The 23,276-nt window shown below is 38.8% G+C and overlaps 1 protein-coding gene across 1 annotated transcript in view; it reads right to left on the minus strand.

Annotated features, from left to right (window-relative positions):
• Nucleotides 1–22,549, minus strand: part of CHIC2 (cysteine rich hydrophobic domain 2) — a 58,913-nt gene extending 36,364 nt beyond the window's left edge. The window contains exon 1 of the mRNA XM_032334333.1: nt 22,409–22,549. Within this exon, the coding sequence (XP_032190224.1) occupies nt 22,409–22,527 (119 nt within the window). The 5' untranslated portion in view covers nt 22,528–22,549. The remainder of the gene's footprint in view (nt 1–22,408) is intronic.
• Between the last annotated feature and the right edge of the window lie 727 nt (nt 22,550–23,276).

The following is a 23,276-nucleotide window of genomic DNA, read 5'->3' on the forward strand; positions in this document are numbered from 1 at the left end:
TTGATACATGTATGTATTGAGATGATTACCACAGTAAGTTTAGTTAACATCCATCTCCTCACATTCACTGTCTTAATAACACTTACCAGTACATAGTACTGGACTTTAGGTAGCTTGCAATAGCAAGAGGTATCTCCTGAGATATTCTGCATGAAACAGCTGGCCAGGTCAGGAGTCTCTTTACTCAACCATCAGTACAGCTAAACAGGGAAATCGAGTAATATGGGCTATATGAAAGCAGTAAGGAATGGTGGAGGCTGGCCAAGTGGAGTGTATACAGAATGGGCGGAGGGGGGGGTGAGTCATGGGTCAGATCCGGCTGATTACTATCATATTAGAATACAGGCCCATATCTCAGAAGTGATATGACTTTTTTTCTCTAAGAGGAACTGGGAAACCAGATTTCTATATAAAAATTTCCCATCTTTAAAATACTGTGCAAGGCAAACAGAACACTTCAGAGGTCAGGCTGTGGTCTGCATCATTATCTAGATTTTTCTACCTGTGGATGGTGGCACTGGAGACCATTTTATCTTCATCTTAAGTGATTTATACATTATTTTATTGCAGCATTGAATGATGTTAATCTGACATTGAATGATATTATCTGTCTTTAGAAAGAATGGATACTATTTATCAAAAAGATTAAAATGCAACTACCTAAGTCCAATGCAAAGTTCTTTTCACACTAAACACACACTGGCAACTATTACTGTTCTATGTAATTCAGGCATTAATGCCTTTCTAAGACTGACAGACTCACTTAAACCCATTTTCTGTCTATATGCCTCAGTGCAACATGGTTCTACTTGCCCCAAGAGATAACTCATTTCCAATCTTAAAACTCCTGAAATGGGGAAGAGGTGTGACATGCTAGAATGACAGCTCTCAGTGAGGTCTCTAGATAATGTACTTCCTTTTCATCTATTTCCCTTAGGGAAGAGGACAATCAGCAAATGTTTATGGAGTATAAATTTTAAATTCTATCTCTTCAAGTATTATGTCCATTAGTCTGAAGATTTTCTCTTTCAATTAATAGTTTCCATTTCAACCATTTTTTTAAAGAATATATTTGTTTCAGAAAAAGAGAAAGAGAGCATGACTGGGGGTGGGGGGGATGAAGAAAAGGCAGAGGGAGAGCCCAATGTGGGACTCAATCCCAGGACCCTGGGATCACGACCTGAGCGGAAGGCAGACGCTTAACCAACTGAGCCACCCAGGTGCTCCTCAACCATGTTTATTATTCCAATTAACCATCTCCTTCCAACTGGTCTTTGAAATTTTTTAGAAAACAACCAGATATCTCCAAGTCTCCTTTCTATTTATTGTTGTTGTTGTTGTTAGAGAAAAAGAGCGCACACACATGCCAAGCAGGGGAAAGGCAGAGGGAGAGAATCTTAAGCAGGCTCCATGACCAGTACAAAGTCCATCTTATGACTGTGAGATCATGAATTAGACCAAAAAGAAGAGCCAGACACTTAACCAACGAAGCCACCCAGGAGCCCCCACCAAGTTTCCTAACTAGAAAAGTCTTTCCCTTTCATTCCAGCCATTAAGACACTTAACACAGGTTAAATTATTTTGTTTGCCACCATATAATATGCTGAGGGAGCAGTCCAGGATGAGCTTAAACCCTAAATTCCTTTCTTTCTAGAGCCTCAATATTTCCTTATTGGCCATGTGACTGAGTTTTAACTCCTTACCCAGGGAGCACAATCAGCTAATTAATTGCCCTGTTAGTCCTGCGGGTCAGGATTCCTTTTAAGTCAGGTTCCAAGGACATTCATTCAACTCCTCTTCAGTTACACTTTTTTGTTAAGTTGTATCTTAGGAACAGATAGTAAACCTTCCACTTTGTTCATGTCGCCCCCCAAAAAAATGTCTCAAGAAAGATTATCCAGTGACAAGATTATCACGATATGAAAGTGCTTAGCTTTCCACCAGCCATTAACTTGGTGCTAATGATTTTTCCATTCCCCTTACTTGCACTTCTCCACCCACCGAACAAGAATTACCCGAAACAAGTGTCAAGATAATGCTGCACTTAAAGTCCTTAAGGTCTCCCCAGCCCACAGGAGCGAACCCCAACTGTACTCCGCTTCCTCTTCTAAATCTCCAAACAGGGTGCCTGGATGGCTCAGTACGTTAAGCCTCTGCCTTTGACTCAGGTCATGATCCCGGGGTCCTGGGATTGAGGCCAGCATTGGGCTCTCTGCTCGGCAGGGGGTCTGCTTCTCCCACCTCACCCCACGCCCGCCTGCCTCTCTGCCTACTTATAATCTGTCAGATAAATAAATAAAATGTTAAAAAAAAAAATCCAAACAACAGGGCACCAGGGTGGCTCAGCCAGTTAAGTGTCTGCCTTCAGCTCAGGTCACAATCCCAGGGTCCCCATGACAGGCTTTCTACTCAGTGGGGAGCCTGCTTCTCCCTCTCTTGCTGCTTGTACTGACAAATAAATAATTAAAATCTCTAAACAAGACATTTAATATTCAAATCAAGTACTCATGATTACTGACAGAGTGAGCCATGATAATCAGGCACTCTTTCTTCACCTCCATTTGGAATACAATTTGGCCCTAAAGGGGGATTCCAAGGTTTGGCATAAGGACCTTTTTGCTCTCTTAAATCCTTAAGGACCTCGATAAGGTTAATGTGGTTTATATTTATCAATATTTTGGATTAGACGTTAGAACTGAGACACCTAAAATACTTTGTAAACTTATTCATAGCAGGGGGGGGCACCTGGGTGACTCAGGGGGTTACAGCCTCTGCCTTCGGCTCAGGTCATGATCCCAAGCCCTGAATCCGGCTCTCTCCTCAGCAGGGAGCCTGCTTCCTCCTCTCTCTCTGCCTGCCTCTCTGCCTACTTGTGATCTCTGTCAAATAAATAAAATCTTTAAAAGAAAAAAAAAAAACTTATTCATGGGGTGCCTGCATGGCACAGTCAGTTAAACAACCGACTCTTAATTTTGACTCAGGTTGTTATGCCAGGGTCGTGACCCCATGTGGAGCTCCATGCTCAACGTGGGGTCTGCTTGGGATTCTCTTCTTCTACTGCCCCTTCTCTCTCGCCCTCCATGAGCTTACTCTCTCTCCCCCTAAAAAAAAAAAAAAAAAAAAAAACTTATTCATAAATGAGCCTGGTATATGCTAACAAATATCAGTTTTATGAGAAATAACTTTTTCAAACAAAAAAATTTTAGAGAAAAATACTGTTTTCCATTTCCACACCTCCTTAATGTCTGACAATGGAAGACAGCTGGGTTCTCAAATCTCTTTGCGCATTCCATCTGCTGTGATATGCTCTTTGGTTGATTTTATAAAGAAAATTAGGCCTCACTAGGTATGTAGTTAGAAATTCATGTATATCACTCTTGATAATATAATAAAACTTGACAAGGGATAGTGTCTTAACTGTTTATTACAAGGAAGGAAACTGAAACTACATCAATGAACTTTAATACTCTGTTAAATTAAATTTCATTGGTATATCTTGCATTTTGAATGGTTTTACCTATACCTGATTTTTAACTTCATACATCTGTCCCTTGAAAATATGAGTAAATTGAGTTATTCAGATTTTCAAAAATGTTGACACACTTCACTGGATGATATTAGAATCAGCACATTCATTAACATGAAACTGATCTCATCGGAAAGGTCTTTTACCTATGGGAAGCTGTCAAGTTCATGGTGACAAATACAACTTTTCCAAAATTCTAATTTTTATCTGAAAGTTAGAATTTCATTATAGACAACAAATGCTATCAGCTGTTTTCCTTGAAATGACAGTCTTGCTTTATTTATATAAAAAAAAAAGGTTCAGGGGGCCTGGGTGGCTCAGTTGGCTAAGAGTGTACTTTCAGCTCAGGTCATGATCCCAGGGTCCAGGGATCGAGTCCCACATCAGGCTCCCTGCCCAGCGGGGAGTCTGCTTCTCTCTCTCCCTCTAGCCCTTCTGCTCATGCATGCCCTCTCAAATAAAATCTTTTTTAAAATTTAAAAATAAATAAATAATGAATAAATAATAAGAGGTAGAAAGTTAGCCAGCACTAAAGAAAAAAATGATTCATTTAAAAATATTTGAGTCACCACCTATGCCTTAAAAACTAACTTCAAAATATACTATTTTAATATTTTTTTTTCCTAGCTTTGAATGATACTAGTGGAAATGAGCAATGGTTTTTAATTTTAAGAGGTCTCCTAGGTACACACAGGCAATAAAAGCAGAAGGAAAACCGTAGGGAGAAGTAGGGAGGGAGAAATAGAAGGAGAGAGGGAGAGAAGAAATAAAGAAGAAAGTAAGCACTGACAAAGTGCTACCAACAGTTGTCTTTTACCATTCAATACCTACTGTCAATCCATTAGATGGTATAAAAGAAAATGAAGACATGTAGATGTGTGTTATATCTATATTTACGCCTATTACCTAAAAGACCCTTTCCTCAATTATGGTTAAAACACTAATGGCTTCAGAAATGATAAAAGATTTAAATTTTTTTCAAAGAATGGCAAATATGACAAGATAAAATATATTAAGCTAAACATATTTTACTCTTACCTATTACAAGCTTTCAAATATACTAGTACTTAAAGAGAATTCATTCAAATCACAACTGCTGAACACCTTCTACATAGTACTTCAGGATAACAAGATCCTACAACAGAAGACTTACATCACAGTCCTTATCATAATTATGTTTACAAGCCTACCTTCCTACTGATAAATGAGTTGTTTATGGGTAGGTATGGTATATTAATTATCTTTATACCCCAAACACCTGGCCCAATGCCTGATACTCAATAAATATTTGCTGAATAAATTAATCAATTTCCAAAACATAAAATATGTCTACATTCCACTAACAGTTCACTGCAAATTTCCACACCATTGTTCTCTCTTCCTCTGATGCCCATGATTTCTAACACATTGTTTCAAATCTCAACCATCATTTTCAGCCTTCCACGTCACTCCTTCTGTGCCAGAGATCCACAAAACTACCCTCAGGTTTGATGATTCACTAGGAGAACTCACATGACTCAGTCTATAGTTGTATCCACAGTTAAAAGGATACAAAGCAAAATCAGCAAAAGGAAAAGGCACATAGGGCAAAGTCCAGAGGAAACCAAGAGCAAGCTTATGAGAGTGTCTTCTCAGTGAAGACACAAGAAGGTGCTTAATCCTTACAGCAACTAGTTTTGACAATATGTACAATATGTACAATACAACAACATGTACAATATGTACAATGCAATACAACAATCCTTACAGCAACTAGTTTTGACAACATGTACAATACTGTCTACCAGGAAAGCTCATTAGAGACTCAGTGCCCAAGGCTTTTAACAGGAACTGGTTAACATGCACCCTCTACTTAACTTATACCAAAATTCCAGATTCCCAGAAGGAAGACAGATGTTCAGTATAAGTCACATGGTTTGTTCAAACAGTTTAGGCTCAGGGAACCGTTCTTACCAATTTGGGGAATACTGGAGACTCTCCTAAAGTCTAAGTTCCCAGATTTCAGCCAAGAGCCAACACTGCAAACAAGTACTTCTAAGCGCAGCAGTCTGGAGCCTGCTATGTTAACTTTTTCCTACACCTTCCTACTCTCTAAGGACAGTTTAGACTCTTGTCTTCACCCCAGTTAGAATTACCTGTGTCTTCGGTATATTTACCATCTTTCTCAATGGAGGCAAGCTTTCTAAAAGCTAACCATTTGCTTCTGGTTGCATCCCCTCCAGTCTCCTCTGCAATCCACTATCTTGATCTCTCTCTTTTGGCTCCTTACAAACCAAGTCTACCCAGCTTGAGAATATGAAGCTCTATTTTTTTTCCCTTAATGGATGAGGGCATCTACCTCTTCTCCTCATCCAGTATCTTGAAAGAGTCCTCACATTTACTATCTTTATCTCACCTTTCATTCATTATTCAAACTACCACAATCCAGACTTTAATCTACATTTCTTTACTCATGAGACCACTCAACAGGGTAGTTGAAAACAACTCCTTTCAGCAGGTCCCCCTTCTTAGAGCACGCCTTCTCCCAGCAAAGAGCTTGAGTATTGAGAGTGGGGAATGTCTTATTTGGCACAGGATACAGCAAATACCTCCCTTGCAGTGCCTTTGATTTCTGCCAGGTTTTTTGTATATTATATGTATCTCCTATGTTATTAGTTTGCAAACTTCATTTTTTTAAAGATTTATTTTATTGAGAGAGCTTTTATTTGTTTAACTCTAGGCCAATGAAAGCAATACTGACAGATAAAGTTTTAAGAAGTTCATCTTATTTTATTAAATGTATAAGGAAAGGCATACTTCATATTGGTTAACGTAACTCCAATATCACCTTAAATGGTTTTGATGCCACAGAGGTTACTTAGCTTTGATACTACCTTAGTCCCAGTTTGGGGAGTGCTTTTTTTTGTTTTTTTTGTTTGTTTGTTTGTTTTGTTTTGTTTTAAGTTTGGCAGGAAGTAGGGTCTGTTAGCAGTAAAAATGAGATGTACGATTTACCTTAATTTGACAGCATTATAAACTACTCTTATCTATTATGCTCTCCAAGTTTAAAGTTTTTAAATATGGCAAAGAATAACTTCCTTTATTCTAAATCAAAGTACAATTATCCCTGCACAGGACCAAAAAAACCAAATTTTATCATATAAAATGATAATTTGGTATGGTTGAAAGAAGAGTAATGGGTAGGAAGCCAAACTCTCTTCAAACTTAATAATCTAACATTGCATTAATCCAAAAAGAGCCAAGTAGCCCTTAGTAATTTCAAAAGAGAAGATTCAAGGTGGGTAGAATCTTAATTCAGTTATCTACAAAGAATAATCTGTAAATAAAACTAAAAAATATTTGGCAGGAGGTCTTACGATGGAAAATATCATGCATCGTGAATGGAACTTTTAATTATTACAAACATTCCAGAAATCAATTTGGCATTACAGATATTTAGACCTTTGTCACAGTAATTTTCCTCTCAGGAATCCAGCCTAGAAAATAATCTCTCAAATAAACAAATAAATTGTTTAAAAAAATGAAGTTTGCAAACTAGTAACAAAGAGTATACATACACTATAGTATTAAGTAAAAAAGAAAACACAAAATTGCACATACAGTGGGATCTCAACTGTAAAAAAAGAAAACTTACAAAATAACAGATATTTTCAGAATACAATTTGATAATATATAAAAGTCAAAACAAATTCATACCTTTTGACCCCGGGTACTAGTGGGTCAATTCTACTTCTAGGAATGTATCAGAAAAAAATAGTTACAGTTGGCACAGATATGTTAATGAATAATGAAGTCTTCTACAGTGTTATTTTGGTAAGGGAGTATTATACATTTTATTTGTTATTCTTTAAATTAAGATTTAATTTTCACATGTATAACTGTTGCTAAATAAATATTTTTAAAGCATTTTATAATATACAATGCCATTATCATAATCTCTTCTAGATGAATCTATTATTTGGTATTAACTAGGTAATTTATCATAAACAAACAGGGAGTTTGGTTTCACTAATCAATAGTTCCCCTAAATGTATTTCAACCTTTTCTACAATTCAAGACCATACAATCTCTAGTCCTCTTTACTTCATTTTTAATTCTTCCATGTTCCATGTATCTCCTCATATTAATGCCTCTTATAATTCACTAATGCACTGTTATTTTGAGCAGAATTATGTTGCACTCTCATGATGAATTTTACCTTTTAAATACAGAACTTCAAGAATTTGATTTCAACTTGTTTTGCTTTGTGCTTATTTTCTCTTGCTTCTCAGTTACAGTGCAATTTTTAACAGTGAAAGTTCTAAAACAATAAAAATGTCAATTATACTAATTATAATACATCAATTTGAAAAGACACTGTACAACTCAAAACCAAGTATACTAGAGAGTAGCCTGTCATTCTGAGTGCCTGACTGGGAGCTCCCAGGTGCTGTGGTGAATCTGACCACAAATGGGAATCTCATCTAAGAACAGCTAATACCTGGGCTGGTTAGCAGCATATGAGATGGCAAGGCCCAACAACGGCATCCAACCTGGACAACATTAACTAACTCAATCTGATAGCAGAAGTAAAGAATAAGCTGAAACCAATAGTAAGCAGACACTATGAGACAGAGGGGAAAAGCAGTCTGCCATGCCAGTTCATACTGCAACAGCAAAAGCTGGAATGGAAAGTTAGTAAGTCACTGTGACAGACATTAGATCAGGGAGCAATGGATACATGCTGTTGAGAAAAGTGAACAGAAGAACTTCATAACCAGACTGCACTACGTCCATAAACAATAATATTCGGCTCCTTGAAGCCTGGCTGTACAATGGCAAAGCTTCCTGTCTTCCTTAGTATCCATGCATTCTTATAATAAACTTCTACTGCTTAAGGTCCCCTGAGTGGTTCTGTTCTTTGAAATCTAATAGAGCCTTATATTTCATACTTTAAGAACTCATAATGATACCGGCATCTGTTCCCAATATGTTAAATGAAAAATGTAGAATACAAAATAAGTACAGTCTCAATTTTTTTTAAGACTTTATTTATTTGACAGACAGAGATCACAAGCAGACAGAGAGGCAAGCATCTAGAGAGAGGAGGAAGCAGGCTCCCCACCAAGCAGAGAGCGCGATGCCGGCCTCGATCCCAGGACCCTGAGATCATGACCTGAGCCGAAGGCAGAGGTTTTATCCCACCGAGCCACCCAGGTGCCCCTGGTCTCAATTTTTTAACAAAAAACAATTTAAAAAGTTAATCCATCAAAATATTAATCATGGTTAATCATAGGCAATAAGCTTAATGGGTGATATTTCATTTTATTTCCTGGTTTTCCAAAATTTCTGTAACATACATTGCTATTTTAAACTAAACAGGGGCTCCTGGGTGGCTCAGCTGGTTAAGTGTCCAACTCTTGATTTTGGATCAGGTGGTGATCTCAGGGATGTGAGAACGAGCCCCGCTTTCACCAAGGAATCTGCTTATCCCTCTCCCTCTGCTCCTCCCCCCCAGCCCCCACTCTCGCTCCCTCTCACTTGCGCTCTCTCTCTCTCTCTCAAATAAATAAAATCTTTTTAAAAAATCCCTAGAAAGAAAAAACTACATAAGGATAAGAAACAATACACCAAAATATTAAAATGACCTTAGTCTCTTGGTGATTATAGACAGTTTATTTTCTGCTTCACTGAGAGTACTACTTCCCAGTTTTAAAATAATCTTTGTTTTGATAATAATCTTTGTTTTTCATTATAATTAGAAAAAGCATTTTTTTTTTTTTAAAGATTTTATTTATTTGCGAGAGAGCATAAGCCTGGTAAGGAGCAGAGGGAGAAGCAGACTAGAGCAGGGTGAGGGGCAGAGAAAAAGAGAAGCGGACTCTCTGCTGAGCAGGGAGCCCAAGCAGGACTTGATCCCATGACTACGGGATCATGACCTGAGCTGAAGGCAACATTTAACCAACTGTGCGACCCAGATGCCCCGAAAAAGGATTTTTTCTAAAAAAAGAAAAATGAGGGATGCCTGGGTGGCTCAGTCAGTTAAGCATCAGACTTTAGTTCAGGTCATGATCTCAGGGTCCTGGGATCGAGTCCTCCATCCGGCCCCTTGCTTCGCGGGGAGCTTGCTTCTCCCTCTGCCTGCCGCTCCTACTTGTGCTCTCTCTTGCTCTGACAAATAAATACAATCTTTAAAAAAAGAAAGAAAAAGAAAAAGGATTAAACCTAAAGTAAAAAACAGATGATTAAAAAACTTTGTTTTGTTTTTAAAGATTTTATTTTTAAGTCATCACTACACCCAACATGGGGCTTGAACTCACGGCTCCAAGATTAAGAGTCACATGCTCCAATGACTGAGCCAGTAAGCCAGGCACCCCAAAAGGGGTTTTGTTTTTAAATCAGACTAAAGAAATACATGTACAACTGGCATGCCTAGATTTCAAAATAAGTCTACTTTTAAAGTATATTGTAGCGTACATTCTTTAGGATTTTTAAAGTAAGTTTAAATATATAATAGGTATATCATAAAGAATTTAGAAATTAAAGAGAAAAAAATAATTTCTAATTCACAGCAGTAGAATCTCGGAATCTGAGAGCTAGAAAAAAAGAGTTATCATAGTCCAAATATTTCATTTTACAGATGAAAAAACTAATGCGTAAGAGAAGGAACTTAACATGTAGGACCTAGTCTAGAGCCTTACTTTCTTGAACCCAAGCTTGGGACAATTTCTACTACAGGACAATGGCTCTAGTTAAGAAACTTCTAGATTGAGAAAATATTTGAGAATTGGAGGGGGGAAAAGTTCTTTTTCCATCAAACAAGTTATAAAATTACAATTAGCACAAAATAAATGTTAACATTCTTATATGGATCTAGAAAAATAAAAATAAAATGTTTTTCAGCTTTTCACAGGAAAATCATAGGATTTTTTTGTACCTAAAATCCCAAGATATATAGGATTTATAAATGTTTGTGTTGATGAATAATACAGAGAATGCATTTGTTGCTTTGGTTCAATAAAATAAAAGATGTAATTAAGCAAACAGACTCTGGAACTAGGCAGACTGCCTGGAATGAAATCTTGACATTGCCATTTACTAGAAGTGCCACTTTGAGCAGGTTGAGTTATCTTTTCTGAGCCCAGTTTCCTTATCCATATATCAGGGATAATAATAGTGCCTGACTCATTAAATAATATAATAAAGCACCATCAGTGAACGGCATAAACGCTGTATGCAGCAACTGCTTTTATTATTATAAAACAACATAAATGTCTGGTGTGTTTTTATCATGGTTATCATTCTTCTAGTAAAGTGGGCAATATCATTTCACAGGCACTATGGAAAACTTGATATATGAGAGAATGCCCTAATACCAATGACTTCACAAATATCTCCTTCAAACAGCTTAGCAAATAGAATAGCCAATGATTAAATTGGCTAATGTTAACTGTGAAAGATTTTCCAACTTTTTGCCAACCTCTTAAGGTCAGGGGGTGGTATGAAGTAAACAGGGTACCCAGGGAGGTGCTATGTTAAGGAAAGCCAGGCAAAACTAAAGAGTTACAAACCCTGCAAGCTAATACGGGCAAGCATGGGGCCACAAATCCAGGCAGGTGAGACAAAGGCTGAAAAGCACAAAGAAGTTACTATGGTACAGATGGAAGAAAAATACAATGGAGAGACATATGCCCAAGTTCTAATCCTGGTTCAAAAAGCAGCAGGGTACATTGTCTTAGGAAAATAAATCTCCCATCTGACTTAATTTGCTGCAAGTAAGACAAACTGGCCTCTCAGAGTCATATATAGCCCAAAGGTCAAATGTTTTTAAAGAAAACAAATTAGCAAGGCTTTCTGAATTCACATTTTACAGGTGGGACAGATGCTGTAAACTAGGAAGAAAGTTTAAAACATTATTCTTGTCAAAAAGTTTCTGTTTTTCTCCTTTCAAGAGAAGATTGTACTCTTTATCAAGTATGCCTCATCTCACCTTTCTGAGAAAGCAATTATGAAAAAAGAAGAGTGGGCGCCTGGGTAGCTCAGTGGGTTAAGCCTCTGCCTTCAGCTCAGGTCATGATCTCAGGGTACTGGGGTCGAGCCCCGTATCAGGCTCCCTGATCAGCAGGGAGCCTGCTTCCCCCTCTCTCTTTGCCTGCTTCTCTGCCTACTTGTGATTTCTCTCTCTCTCTCTGTCAAATAAATAAATAAAATCTTTAAAAAAAAAAAAAAAGAAGAGTAAGGGGGACATGAATGAGTTTTAATTTTAAAAAACGTGGGGGGGTTACTAAGAAGACAATTCTGAAAAGAAAAAAGAAAATAACTGTGAAAGATCTGAAAGTGAATGAACTGGCCAGTTGGCTATCTGGAGGGAATATTCCAGGAAGTGGAACCAGCCAGTACAAAAGTCCTAAGCCAGAGGTGTGCCTGGAGAATAGAAAGGAGGGTGGTGTGACTGGAGTGGGGTAAACAAATCAGAGAATAGTAGAGGGGACCCTTCGGTGGCTCAGTCAGTTGAGCATCTGACTTGATTTCCACTCACGTCATGATCTCAGGGTCTGGGATCCAGCCCCACCTCGGGCGGGATCCCTGCTCAGTGTAGAGTCTGCTTGAATTTCTCTCTCCCTCTCCCTTTGCCCCTCTCCACTCCCCACTCATGCTCTCTCGTGCTCTCTCTCACACTCTCTCTCTCTCGAAAATAAATAAATAAAACTGTTTAAGAAAAAAATAGTAGAAAAGAAGTCAGAAAAGTAACAATGGGTCAAGATAACATAAGGTCGTGTAGGCCACTAAAAAGGATGAGGATGGGAAGCTTTGGGGGGGCTTGATACAAAAAGAGACAGGATCTGATTTATGTTTTAAAAAGGATCACTATGGGAGATGTACTAAGAAGACTGTAAAAGTTGAGAGGCCAAAGAAAGAGAGAAGAAGAATATTAAGGATACAGCAGAAGAGAGATGGTAACAACTCACACCAGTAACAGACATGATAAAAAGTAGCCAAATCTTGAAAACATTTTGAAGCAAAATCAATGGATGTTTTCTTCTTCTTCTTCTTCTTCAAGATTTTATGTATTTATTTGGTAGAGAGAGCGAGCACAAATAGGAGGAGCAGCAGGCAGAGGGAGAGGGAGAAGCAGGCTCCCTCAAAGCAGGGAGCCCAGTGCAAGGCTGGATCCCAGGACCCTGAACCCTGGGATCATGACCTGAGCCCATGGCAGATACTTAACCAACTGAGCCACCCAGGCATCATGAACGGGTGATTTCTTGACAGCTCGCATGCAGTGAAAGAGAAAGAGAGACCTTATGTGTCAAAATGTTTTTAGTGTAAGCAAATAGGATGCCAGATCTGCCATCAACTGAGAATTAGAAGGCTGCAGTTGAAATTGATTTGGGGAAAAGATTATTAAATCAGTTTTGGGTATTTTGGATCCTGAGATACTCAACCTATACAAATCTAGACTCATACGATTTTATCTTCCTACAGATATGACAAGACTTATAAACATGAACTAGAAATTTCAGATTCAAAATAAAAACATCAGCTGTGCAGATGACAAGTGAAGACAGCACTTATTTCCTAATGTTGAACTCTGAGCTCAATGGAATCAGCTTTTTAGCTATTTTGGTTGATGAAGTCATGACTATAGAAGAAATTAAGATATCAATTCATAAAAGCCACACTTTAAATTCAACTGGCTGCCTCAATATACATCTGAGTATCAATGTGGCTAACGGAAGAAAGGCTAGAACTGAAAGTGTTTACCTGTGTTTACCCCGAAGATACAGAAACCCTAAAGTTGGAGACATATATATTAAATCTCAGAACACATCTAAAAATTTTAACTGTGTGATCAAATTCTGAAATTATGGGTTCATCCAGCTCTGTGAAAATACAATCTTATTAATAAACTAGTGAAATCAAAGGCTTAATTATTTAAATCATTTATTAATTCACTCTATCATAAACCCCATCACTATACAGTTCTATAATATTCTAGCATTAGAATTTTACTTATTTTCAATTATTAAGATTTTATTTTCAAGTATTTACAGATGATTACATATGTTGTTAAACAATGGAAGTTATGTAAATATATACTGATTAAAGTTCATGGTATTAACCTCTGATGACATACAAATTCAACTAATCTAACTCAACTATCTAATTTATATGCATATTAGAATATTCTTCACACTTACATTAATCTTATGAGGAACACAATAATGATTACTTATGTTCATTTAAGAAATAATAAATGGTTGAACTGGATTATAAACTATCAAAAATACCAATTTCAAGAGACATCTACAATAGTTTAGAAAGGGCAGAAAAAGAAGGCTGAGTACACAGTAATTCCTTTATTACACTAACCAAGGACTCCACTACAACTACAACACAAGATCAAAGAGAAAAAAAAAGGAGCTCTAGCAGGAAGCATACATATAAACACAATTAAAAAAAAAAAACAAAGATAGGTTACCCCAAGTCAAACCAACTCCAACCTAAATAAGTTTAGGTTTATTTAGATGGTAGGATTTTACGTAGATGGCAGGATGGAGAAGAGCTTAAGGAAAAAAATCATTTGTCTAGGACTTTGTGAGAAAATCTCAGCCCTTGTGTATTCGCTTTAGTTTTAAAGTGTAAAGACTTAAAAAGCACAGCCCCTCCCTCAAATCTAATAAACAGATCATTGTTAAACAGCACACATCTTGTAACTAAAGGGTAAGACTTTACAAAGTTCCTCACTTCAAATGTCTGATCTTGGGGGAAAGACCCTTTCCACTTCCGGCACACGCTGTTCCTTTGCGTGCTAACTGCCCTATGGTAGCAGAACAGGAAATGCAGGTATGTCATGGAGACAGTCTCCAGTCAACAGTAAGGGCAGCCACAGTTCTTAGACCTGACTCCTTACAATGCCAAAGCAAAAAACACAAAACAAAACATGAGATGGGAATGAGAATGAGATGGAAACGGGAAAGGGATGGCACAAGCAGCCACTGCTGTCTTTCCAGACCTCACAGGAAAGCTGTGAAATTTGATGACTTACAGACAGAACTAGAACATCTTCTTTATCTAAAGACCAACACCGCGATCACGTCTTCTCTAGACCATTCAACGGCCTCCTAACTCCTCTCCCCAGTTTCACTCTATCCTCTCGACAATCCTTTCTGCCCTACTGAGCTCATGAACCTCATGTCAAGGCACCATTCCCTTTACTCACTATAGTCTGGCCACAACACGCAAGCAGACTTTCAGTTCCTCGGGCCAGCCAGACTTATTTTGCTGTTCCCCATACCTGGGATGCTCTTCACAGAACCCTTTCATCATTCCTAAATGTTACTCCTCAGAGAGCTTCTATCTAATCACATTATTTTCAGTCACAGAACTCTAACAGGCTCCTTCGAAGCAATTTGCTCAAACATAATTTGTCTCTTAACTATAAGCTCTATGAGGGCAGAATAACCATGTTTGTTTTATTCATAACTATGTGTATCTTGTGTCTCAAATAATACTTAACATAAAATTTAGTAAATGCTTGTTATAATACTTACCAGGAAACCTCAGTAAGACAGCTGATAAGGAAGGATTAAGCAAAAAAAAAAAAAAAAAATTCTCTGAGGAACCAAGTATCTTAAAACCCAAGTATTAAAATTCAAGCATCTAAATTCAGTACTCAGAACCAACTTCTCTCACTTTATTGCAGTTCTAATAATGCCGGCTGCCTCATTCCCAACCTATGGTTCATCCATTAGATAGGAAGAAGGTAAAACAAAGGAAAAGCCCACACATGTGAAAGTTAAAAGGAAGTGACATTTAGAGGAGATCTTCAAACCCCAAAATACCTCAATGATCCCTAAGAATATCACTGTATACCAACCTGGTAATACTGGTTTCTCATTAAATGTTTCAACTCAATCGAATAATTCTGACTTATGCTCAGGGTCTTATTTAAAAGCAGGAAGCATATGTTACCTTTTAGATGGATTTCCAAGAAACTGGTCAAGACTAGCCAAAAACTGTGCATGAAGGAATAAACAACAAAATATGTAATAAGTAATAATTTGCTTAATGTCTACTGTGGGTCCATGACATTAGATAAATTATTCTTTACTCCCTCACCTAATCTCTGAGGTAGACATTATCCCTTTTGCAGATGAGAAAACTAAAGCTCAGAAGGTTAATGGTTACAGTTAGGTTACAGTTGGGAAGTACCTGAGAATTAAAACTAATCTGCTTAACATTAAAGACCATGCTCTTTCCAAATACCATCAATTGCTTCTAAATGTGTCCGGTATGATATGAGAATTGCCTAAGCTCTTATTAAAAATAAAAATTCCTAAATTCTTCTTAAAAATTCTGATTGGGGATGTCAGAGCTAAGAATCTAAAATGTGTATCTTTTAAAATGCTCTTACTGAGTCTAGTAATCAGGCAAGTTTAAGAAATTAATTGCATTGGGATTAAGCTAGACTGCCTGAATACTGAAAGTCTGGTTTAAGATCTCATTTTATAAATGGATTCTGAAACAAATAATGAAAAGTCACAAAAAAATCTTACACAAAAGATACTAAAGGGTACTTACAAGTATCTACTGCTACAAGTTATATTTAAAGCATAATTTTATTCAGAATAAAATCTTAAATAGCTTTAGTTTAGAAAACAAAATCACAGATTTTATAGACTTAGAAGATTCCCTTCCGAGTATACACTTGGTCTAATATCCTGAGCCTTTTACCTATTAGGAATATAAACTCAAATTTGAGTTCAAGAGCAGATCTCGAAGTAAAAATACTACTCTTTAGGGGCGCCTGGGTGGCTCATTGTTAAGTGTCTGCCTTTGGCTCAGGTCATGATCCCAGGGTCCTGGGATCAAGCCCCACATCAGGCTCCCTGCTCCGCAGGAAGCCTGCTTCTTTCTCTCCCACTCCCCCTGCTTGTGTTCCCTCTCTTGCTTTGTCTCTCTGTCAAATAAATAAACAAAATCTTTAAAAAAAAATACTATTCTTTAGAGAAATATTATTATTCAGAGCAGTGTTACTTGGAATAATAGTATTTGAGTAATTACCATCATAAATAATTTCATATAACTTTTCACCATTTAGTCTCTGTATTCCACTTAGCTAGTCACACAAAATTTTAAGTACTAGTCAGTTTTACATCTGTTAATGGGCAGAAATCCAACACTGAACTGTTTGGACTGAAATACCATGTAAATTTCAAACTCAAATACTGTAAAAGTTTGAAACTTCAGTTTATTACCACATTCCTCATTTCTTCAAGAAAGTTTACCCACTGAGAAATTTTAGTAGTTGATCCAATTATTAATCATTTTTTTCTTTGTATTATCAAAAGTATGTTCAATGCTATATTCTAAATCAAACCAATTTCCTTCCAAATGATAAAAAGGAAGAAAAATTTCTGGGGGGAAAAGTCTTAATTTTACAATTTCCCCGTATTTATCAAGTTTTGCTTAAAAAAAAAGAGAACTCATTTATCTTCTGAATATGATTTTATAAGAGTTCTACTGTAAAATATTGTTTACCTTCAGTAGGAGGTGCAGGAAGGGAGGAAAACGGTTGCTCGTTTGGCAATTCTGACAAGATCCAAAGATGTATGCAACTACCTCACTTATTTAGAGAACATTTTAGGACTTACAATATTCCAGACACGGTATTTAACAGCGGAGAAATAAGACCAATAAACACAATTCCGGCCCTCAAAGAACTTTACAGCTTTCTGGAGAAACATCAAAGGTCTTCAAAAATCTCAAACCATGGGGTGCCTGTGTGGCTCAGTCAGTTAAGCATCTGCCTTGAGCTCAGGTCATGATCCCAGGACTCTAGGATCAAGCCCCAAATCTGGGCTCCCTGCTCAGCAGGAGCCTGCTTCTCCCTCTCCCTCTGCCTATTGCTCCCCCTGTTTCTGCTCTCTCTCTGTCAAATAAATAAATAAAATTTTTTAAAATTCCTTAAAACAAAAACTTTAATCTTTAAAAATGGAATATGTCTTATCTATCATGCTGAGGGGGGTAAAAATTGTAAAGTTAAAAAAACTGTTTAATCAAAGCGATTCATGTTCAGATCTCCTGTTGCTAAGTACAGCATCTGATAGCCATCTTGAAATACTGATACATTTCAAGATAGACCATTTTTTATTAAATCTACCATTTGAAAGGTCAAGGTGTTCTTGTGATATCTCCTATGTAAAGATCTTATTGTACCCCAAAGCAGTATCCTAGTTTTTCATTTTAAGCCACATTTCTAAATCTTTCAATTTTCCACAGCATACCTGAGATGAAGACAAGCAAAGAGAGTGAGTTCCACAGTCATTGGTAAAAACTTGTGCTGAAGGATGAGGAATTATTTGTGGAGATGGTAGGAAGATTATACCTCAGAAGAGAGTACATGAAGATACAATAATTTAGTGAAATTAAAAGAGAATAACATTATTAGAAACAAACCCTAGCAAAGTAACATGGCTCTATGACAGGGCTTAAGTTAGAAGTCAAAGGAAAGCCCCAAGAGTGACCGTGATATGGGAGAGCATGAAGTGATACAGAAATAAATAATGTCAGTTATAGTGATCGATCAGAGAGGGAATACTGGCCTAAAAACCAGATTTAAATTCTAATATTTTGATTAACATCCTTTAGCACTATCACCATTGTGAAAACTCAGTCTTCAATAATGATCACTATATGTTGTACAAATTTACTGAGAGGTTAAAAAAAATTCACAATTATAAAATATTAACCAATCTGGCCTACACCACCTAATAAGTTAATCACTTTTCCCCTCCTCATTACATAGTAAGACTCTCTCTCTCAAACACACACACACACACACACACACACACACACAGAGAGAGAAAATCTTTTAACTGAAGTGTGAACTGAAGTCTTTTAAATTACATGTACATAAATATTAAGGAATAAAGGAACTTATTTTCTTCTTCCTTCAAATACTACTTTTTCTCAAAATATGCTTCTGTTTATCTCCCTGCTGGAATCGCCACATTGCTCCATACTGCTACATGTAAATCTAACAAAGAAAATTAATAAACTCACCCAGAAGGGATGTCAAAAAAGAATACTGATCATGATGGAAGTACAAAGTATAAGTCTCATTTGCAGGGTGCCTGAGTGGCTCAGTGGGTTAAGCCACTGCCTTCGGCTCAGGTCATGATCTCAGGGTCCCGCATCGGGCTCTCTGCTCAGCAGGGAGCCTGCTTCCCTCTATCTCTCTCTCTCTGCCTGCCTCTCTGCCTACTTGTGATCTCTCTCTGTCAAATAAATAAATAAAATCTTTAAAAAAAAAAAAAAGTCTCATTTGCAGCCAATATAAAAATATTTGCAAGACACCTGAGTGGCTCGTCGGTTAAGCATCCCACTCTTAGCTCAGGTCTTGATCTTAGGATCATAAATTCACACCCCACATTGGGCTCCACACTAAGCATGGAGCCTGCTTTAAAAATAAATAACTAAAATGAAAATATCTGTATTAAAAACCACATTAAATGGGGCACCCGAGTGGCTTAGTCGATAAGCGTCTGTATGCCTTCAGCTAATGTCATGATCCCAGGGTCCTGTGATGGAGCCCAGCATTGGGCTCCCTGCTCAGTGGGAAGCCTGCTTCTCTCTCTCCCACTTCCCCTGTTTGTGTTCCCTCTCTCACTATGTCTCTCTCTCTCAAATAAATAAATAAAATCTTAAATAAAACAAAACAAAACAAAACCCACACACATTAAAGCAGACTTTGTTTAGACAAATTATTATTTTATATCTTCATATCTACAAAATCTGGTTATGCCCCCAAACTGACCTGCTTGTGTAGTAGAAAATGGAAAGAAACTTCCTTTCCCACAACACTATAATGACATGCCAAATCATGTCATATGAGAATACAGTGATTTCTAAAATAAAATAATACTATAATAGGATACATTGAAGTAGGAAGGGAAAATAGAGCAAAAATATTCAACTATAAAGGTCCACTCAAAAGTAGAAATCTATGAAAAACATAAGTGGTTGAATCTGTATCTTTTCACATTGATCTGGATTACAGATGATTCAGTTGGCACTATCATTTACTTCCAGACCAATAAAGGACAACTATGTTAAAGAGCACCTTAGTTAAAAAACAAAAACCAAAAAAACAGGTGGGGTAGTAGCAGTTTTACCGTAACTGTTTTACTCGTTCTTCCCATTTATATTTAGAGGCAAGAAAAAGTGACCATGCTCAAGAGTTATAGTAACCCATAAACACCAATTTCAAAAACCTTTTTAGGCACTAACTGGGCTACCAATTGGCATAGCATGCCTGTGAATTATACATGACAGAGTCATGTAAAAAAAAGTTTGTATTACTATTACTCTACTTATCTATATCACCACAAAACAGGGTTAGGTTTTCAATAAAGATTCTTACTAATTTTCACCAAAATACTCCACCTACCAATTTAAATATATAAGCTGTTTAGAGATGGAAAAACAGGACTAAAGTCCATCACTGTTAGGTCTGAAAATGGTAGTTCTGATTTTTTATTTCTATGCCTTTTTTTTATTTCACTTTTCTCAAAGTGAAAAACTAAGTGTGGAGGATAATTAATGAAGGTTGATATTTATTGAGCACAGTATCACATAATGTGATGATGAATTCTTGGCACAAACTGTCTAATTTAACCCTTAATAATCTTAAAAGTTAAGGACTATAATCTCTGTCTTAACTGAGACTTATAAATAATCCACCCAAGTAGCAGAGGATAGATTTGAACCCAGAGCCTCAAATCAACGTAATGGTGAAGAGAGGTAGTGATTGAGAGATCACAGAATTAACTTCCAATATAGAAAGGCATACTGCTTACTGATGGCACATAATTCCTCCTCATACTCTGGAATAGTGCTTTTCATCCCTGGCTACACAGGAGAGTCACCTGTGGGACTTGTCTTGGGGGGCGAGGGTTGGGGGGATGGGTATCCTTGCCTGGGGCCCTCACTTAGATAACTGGCATTCAACTGGCCTGGCCTGGGGAGAACATTTTTTGCTCTTCTGTTTTTTTCATCTCTCCAGGTAATTCTAAAGGGCAGTAAGACTGAAAACTACTAATAATTCTTCCCCACCCTGTTAAACTAAGTACTCAACTACAATCAAATTTACTAATCACCTATTTTGTTCTGAGCACTTCATCTATTATATATTCTATTTGCCCAGCCAAGTGCTTAGTTTTTCTTTTCCTTAAACAGAGGAAACATTAGAACTATACCTGCACCTTTTAAATAACAAAATTTTGCCAGCTGTTCTTTGACAAGAGGAATGCAGGAGGAAAGGCAGCGAGACAGCATGAAAGAGTTTGAAAAACCCCTTCTTTAAGCATCCTTATACTCCTCAGGTAAAAAGGTCCTAAGAGTCAAACTTAAAAATTACATGGCAGGCTATGAGACTAAAAAAATTCCATGATATATGTTAAAAAGAGATTTAATATCCATGATCTCTCTGAATTCTGCTGGAGGTGACAGTTAAAACACTAAGTAACTGCTACTGTGGTGATAAATCCCACAGTCCTCCCATGGCGTTGTGATTATGCAGTGCGGTTTTTACCCTGTAAGTCACCTGAACATAAACTTAACAGGTGCTAAAGAAATCAAAGCATTACATAAGCATATCCAAACAACAATACGGCTGGTCATAACACGTAGTGAGAAATGCAAGGATTTTGCTGACAATCTCATATGAGAGTCTTAGACCGTTTCACTGAAAGTTACTCACTGCACATCCCACTCACCCTACACCAAAAGTATAATGAAAACTGTTCCAGACAGTCTCAGACTTGCTGGCCTTGTTTTGTTTTTTTGTTTTGTTTTGTTTTGTTTTACTAAAAAGAAGTGTGGAGATACCTGACAAGCATGGAAGTTTGATCTAGGATTTGAACAGGAGATCTAAAATGAAGAATATAAACACTTCAAGTTGCACAAAACTCTGGACTTCTCACAGAAACATTACAAAACTTCCTGCTTCCGGACAGCTCATTATTTGGTTCAAGTCTTCACATTCCTCTATTAGTCATGACCTTTTACAAAGCTCTCATTCCTTATTGTCTGAATAATGCTGGACTTTTAAATGTTGCAAATCAGACTTACAGGAACCCTTATCGAATGAAGAAACCATCCCAGAGTTCATGCCCAGAGGAGACTTAGATTACAGAGAGCCCTCGGTAACCTGAGCAGTGCGTGTCCATCACATAGATTTCTTTTTAAAAACTGGCTGTAAACACACATCGCTCTGCATATCTCAAACAGACGTTCATCTATCCATTCTTATCATACACGATCACAGGAACCTGCATTACTTCCGCAGAAATTGCCTCTGCAAGAAACTGGGAAGACCTGTGAATGTGCTGAAAAGGCACAGGCACAACGACAGTCAACCACTCATTACCAGTTGTCACTGGGGTCTCATATGGCCCAGATCTGGCCACAGCCCGATGTCAATAGGCTCAAAGGCACAGACGAGGAGAGAGAACCACAGGGTAAGTGGATGAGACATCAAGGGGGAGGCACCTCATAAATACGTGTACTTCCACTCCGCAGCTGAAGGGGTGGCCCAAAGGGCAGACCCTAAAGAAAAAGCATCCCTCCTGGGATCCGTGACATCGCCCGGGCCTAAAAGGGCCGCTAAAGGGGGCTGGGGGGTTGGGGAGAAAGGGCAGTGTCTGTCCCCACTTCGGAGACCGAAACAAATAAAATTAAAGCAAGTTCTCACTTCCTGGTAGCCTACTCTTCCCGAAGGCCCCGACACAAGACGGACACCGCGGATAGAGGGCTCCCCAGGACCATGGGGGACGGGTGGGGGGACCCACCCCGGCCCTGCACCTCCCCGTCCTCGCCCTCCCCTCCTCCGGGCCTTACACGGTGACGTGACCGGAGCCGCGGACCACCACTGGGTCCGGCGAGTACTTGAGCAGCTGCTCCTCCAGGGCCCGCTCCTCGTCCTCCTCCTCCTCATAGATCTCGTCGAAATCCGCCATCCTGAGCCTCCAAGACCCCCTACTCAAAGGGGCCTGACTCCAAGGGCTGGGGCCGGGGGTACGGGCTGGCGAGGCGGCGGAGGCTGAGGGGAGTCGCTGCCGCGGGCTCAGAGGCCGCGGAAATCGGTCTTGGCTGCCTCGGCTCCGGCTACAGAGGAGATGGGGTCCCGGCCGTCGCCGCCGCCGCCATTATCATCAGCGATAACAACAACACAATGTCAACATCCGCCCAAAGGCCGACACCTCCACCAGCACCGCAGCTAACGCCGCCACTGCCGCCGCCGCCGTCGCCGCCGCCGCAGCAGCAGCAACTCAGGCAACCACAGCAACAGTCAGAGCCAGCCGCAGCGGGAGCAGCCGGCTACGGCATCGCGAGACTTCCCGGGAGAGCGGGCGGGCGCGTGGGCGCCGGTGTGCGCAGGCTGGCGGGCGGGAGCGCGCACGTGAGGCCTCGCGCGCTCCCAGGGCGCCTTGCTTCCTTCCTCCGCTCCCCACGCCGCCGCCGCCGACGCCTCGGGAGCGCGCTCCCGCGGGCGACGTCCCGCCCACCACCAAGTGGGTCGAGGTCCCTCCAGGGAGGGCTGGAAGGCTCGGAGGCGTTGACCCCGACTCAAAGGACGGAGCTCTGAGTGTCCAATGGAGCGCTTAGTCACCTCAAGTAATCTCTAATCAAAACAACTAAAAATAAAAACACTGGTTGGAATAGAGAATTTATAGTGTGTGTCTGCCTATTTATCTAATAATTGAAT

The sequence above is a fragment of the Mustela erminea genome, chromosome 2 (assembly GCF_009829155.1).
Source record: "Mustela erminea isolate mMusErm1 chromosome 2, mMusErm1.Pri, whole genome shotgun sequence".
Lineage (NCBI taxonomy): Eukaryota > Metazoa > Chordata > Mammalia > Carnivora > Mustelidae > Mustela > Mustela erminea.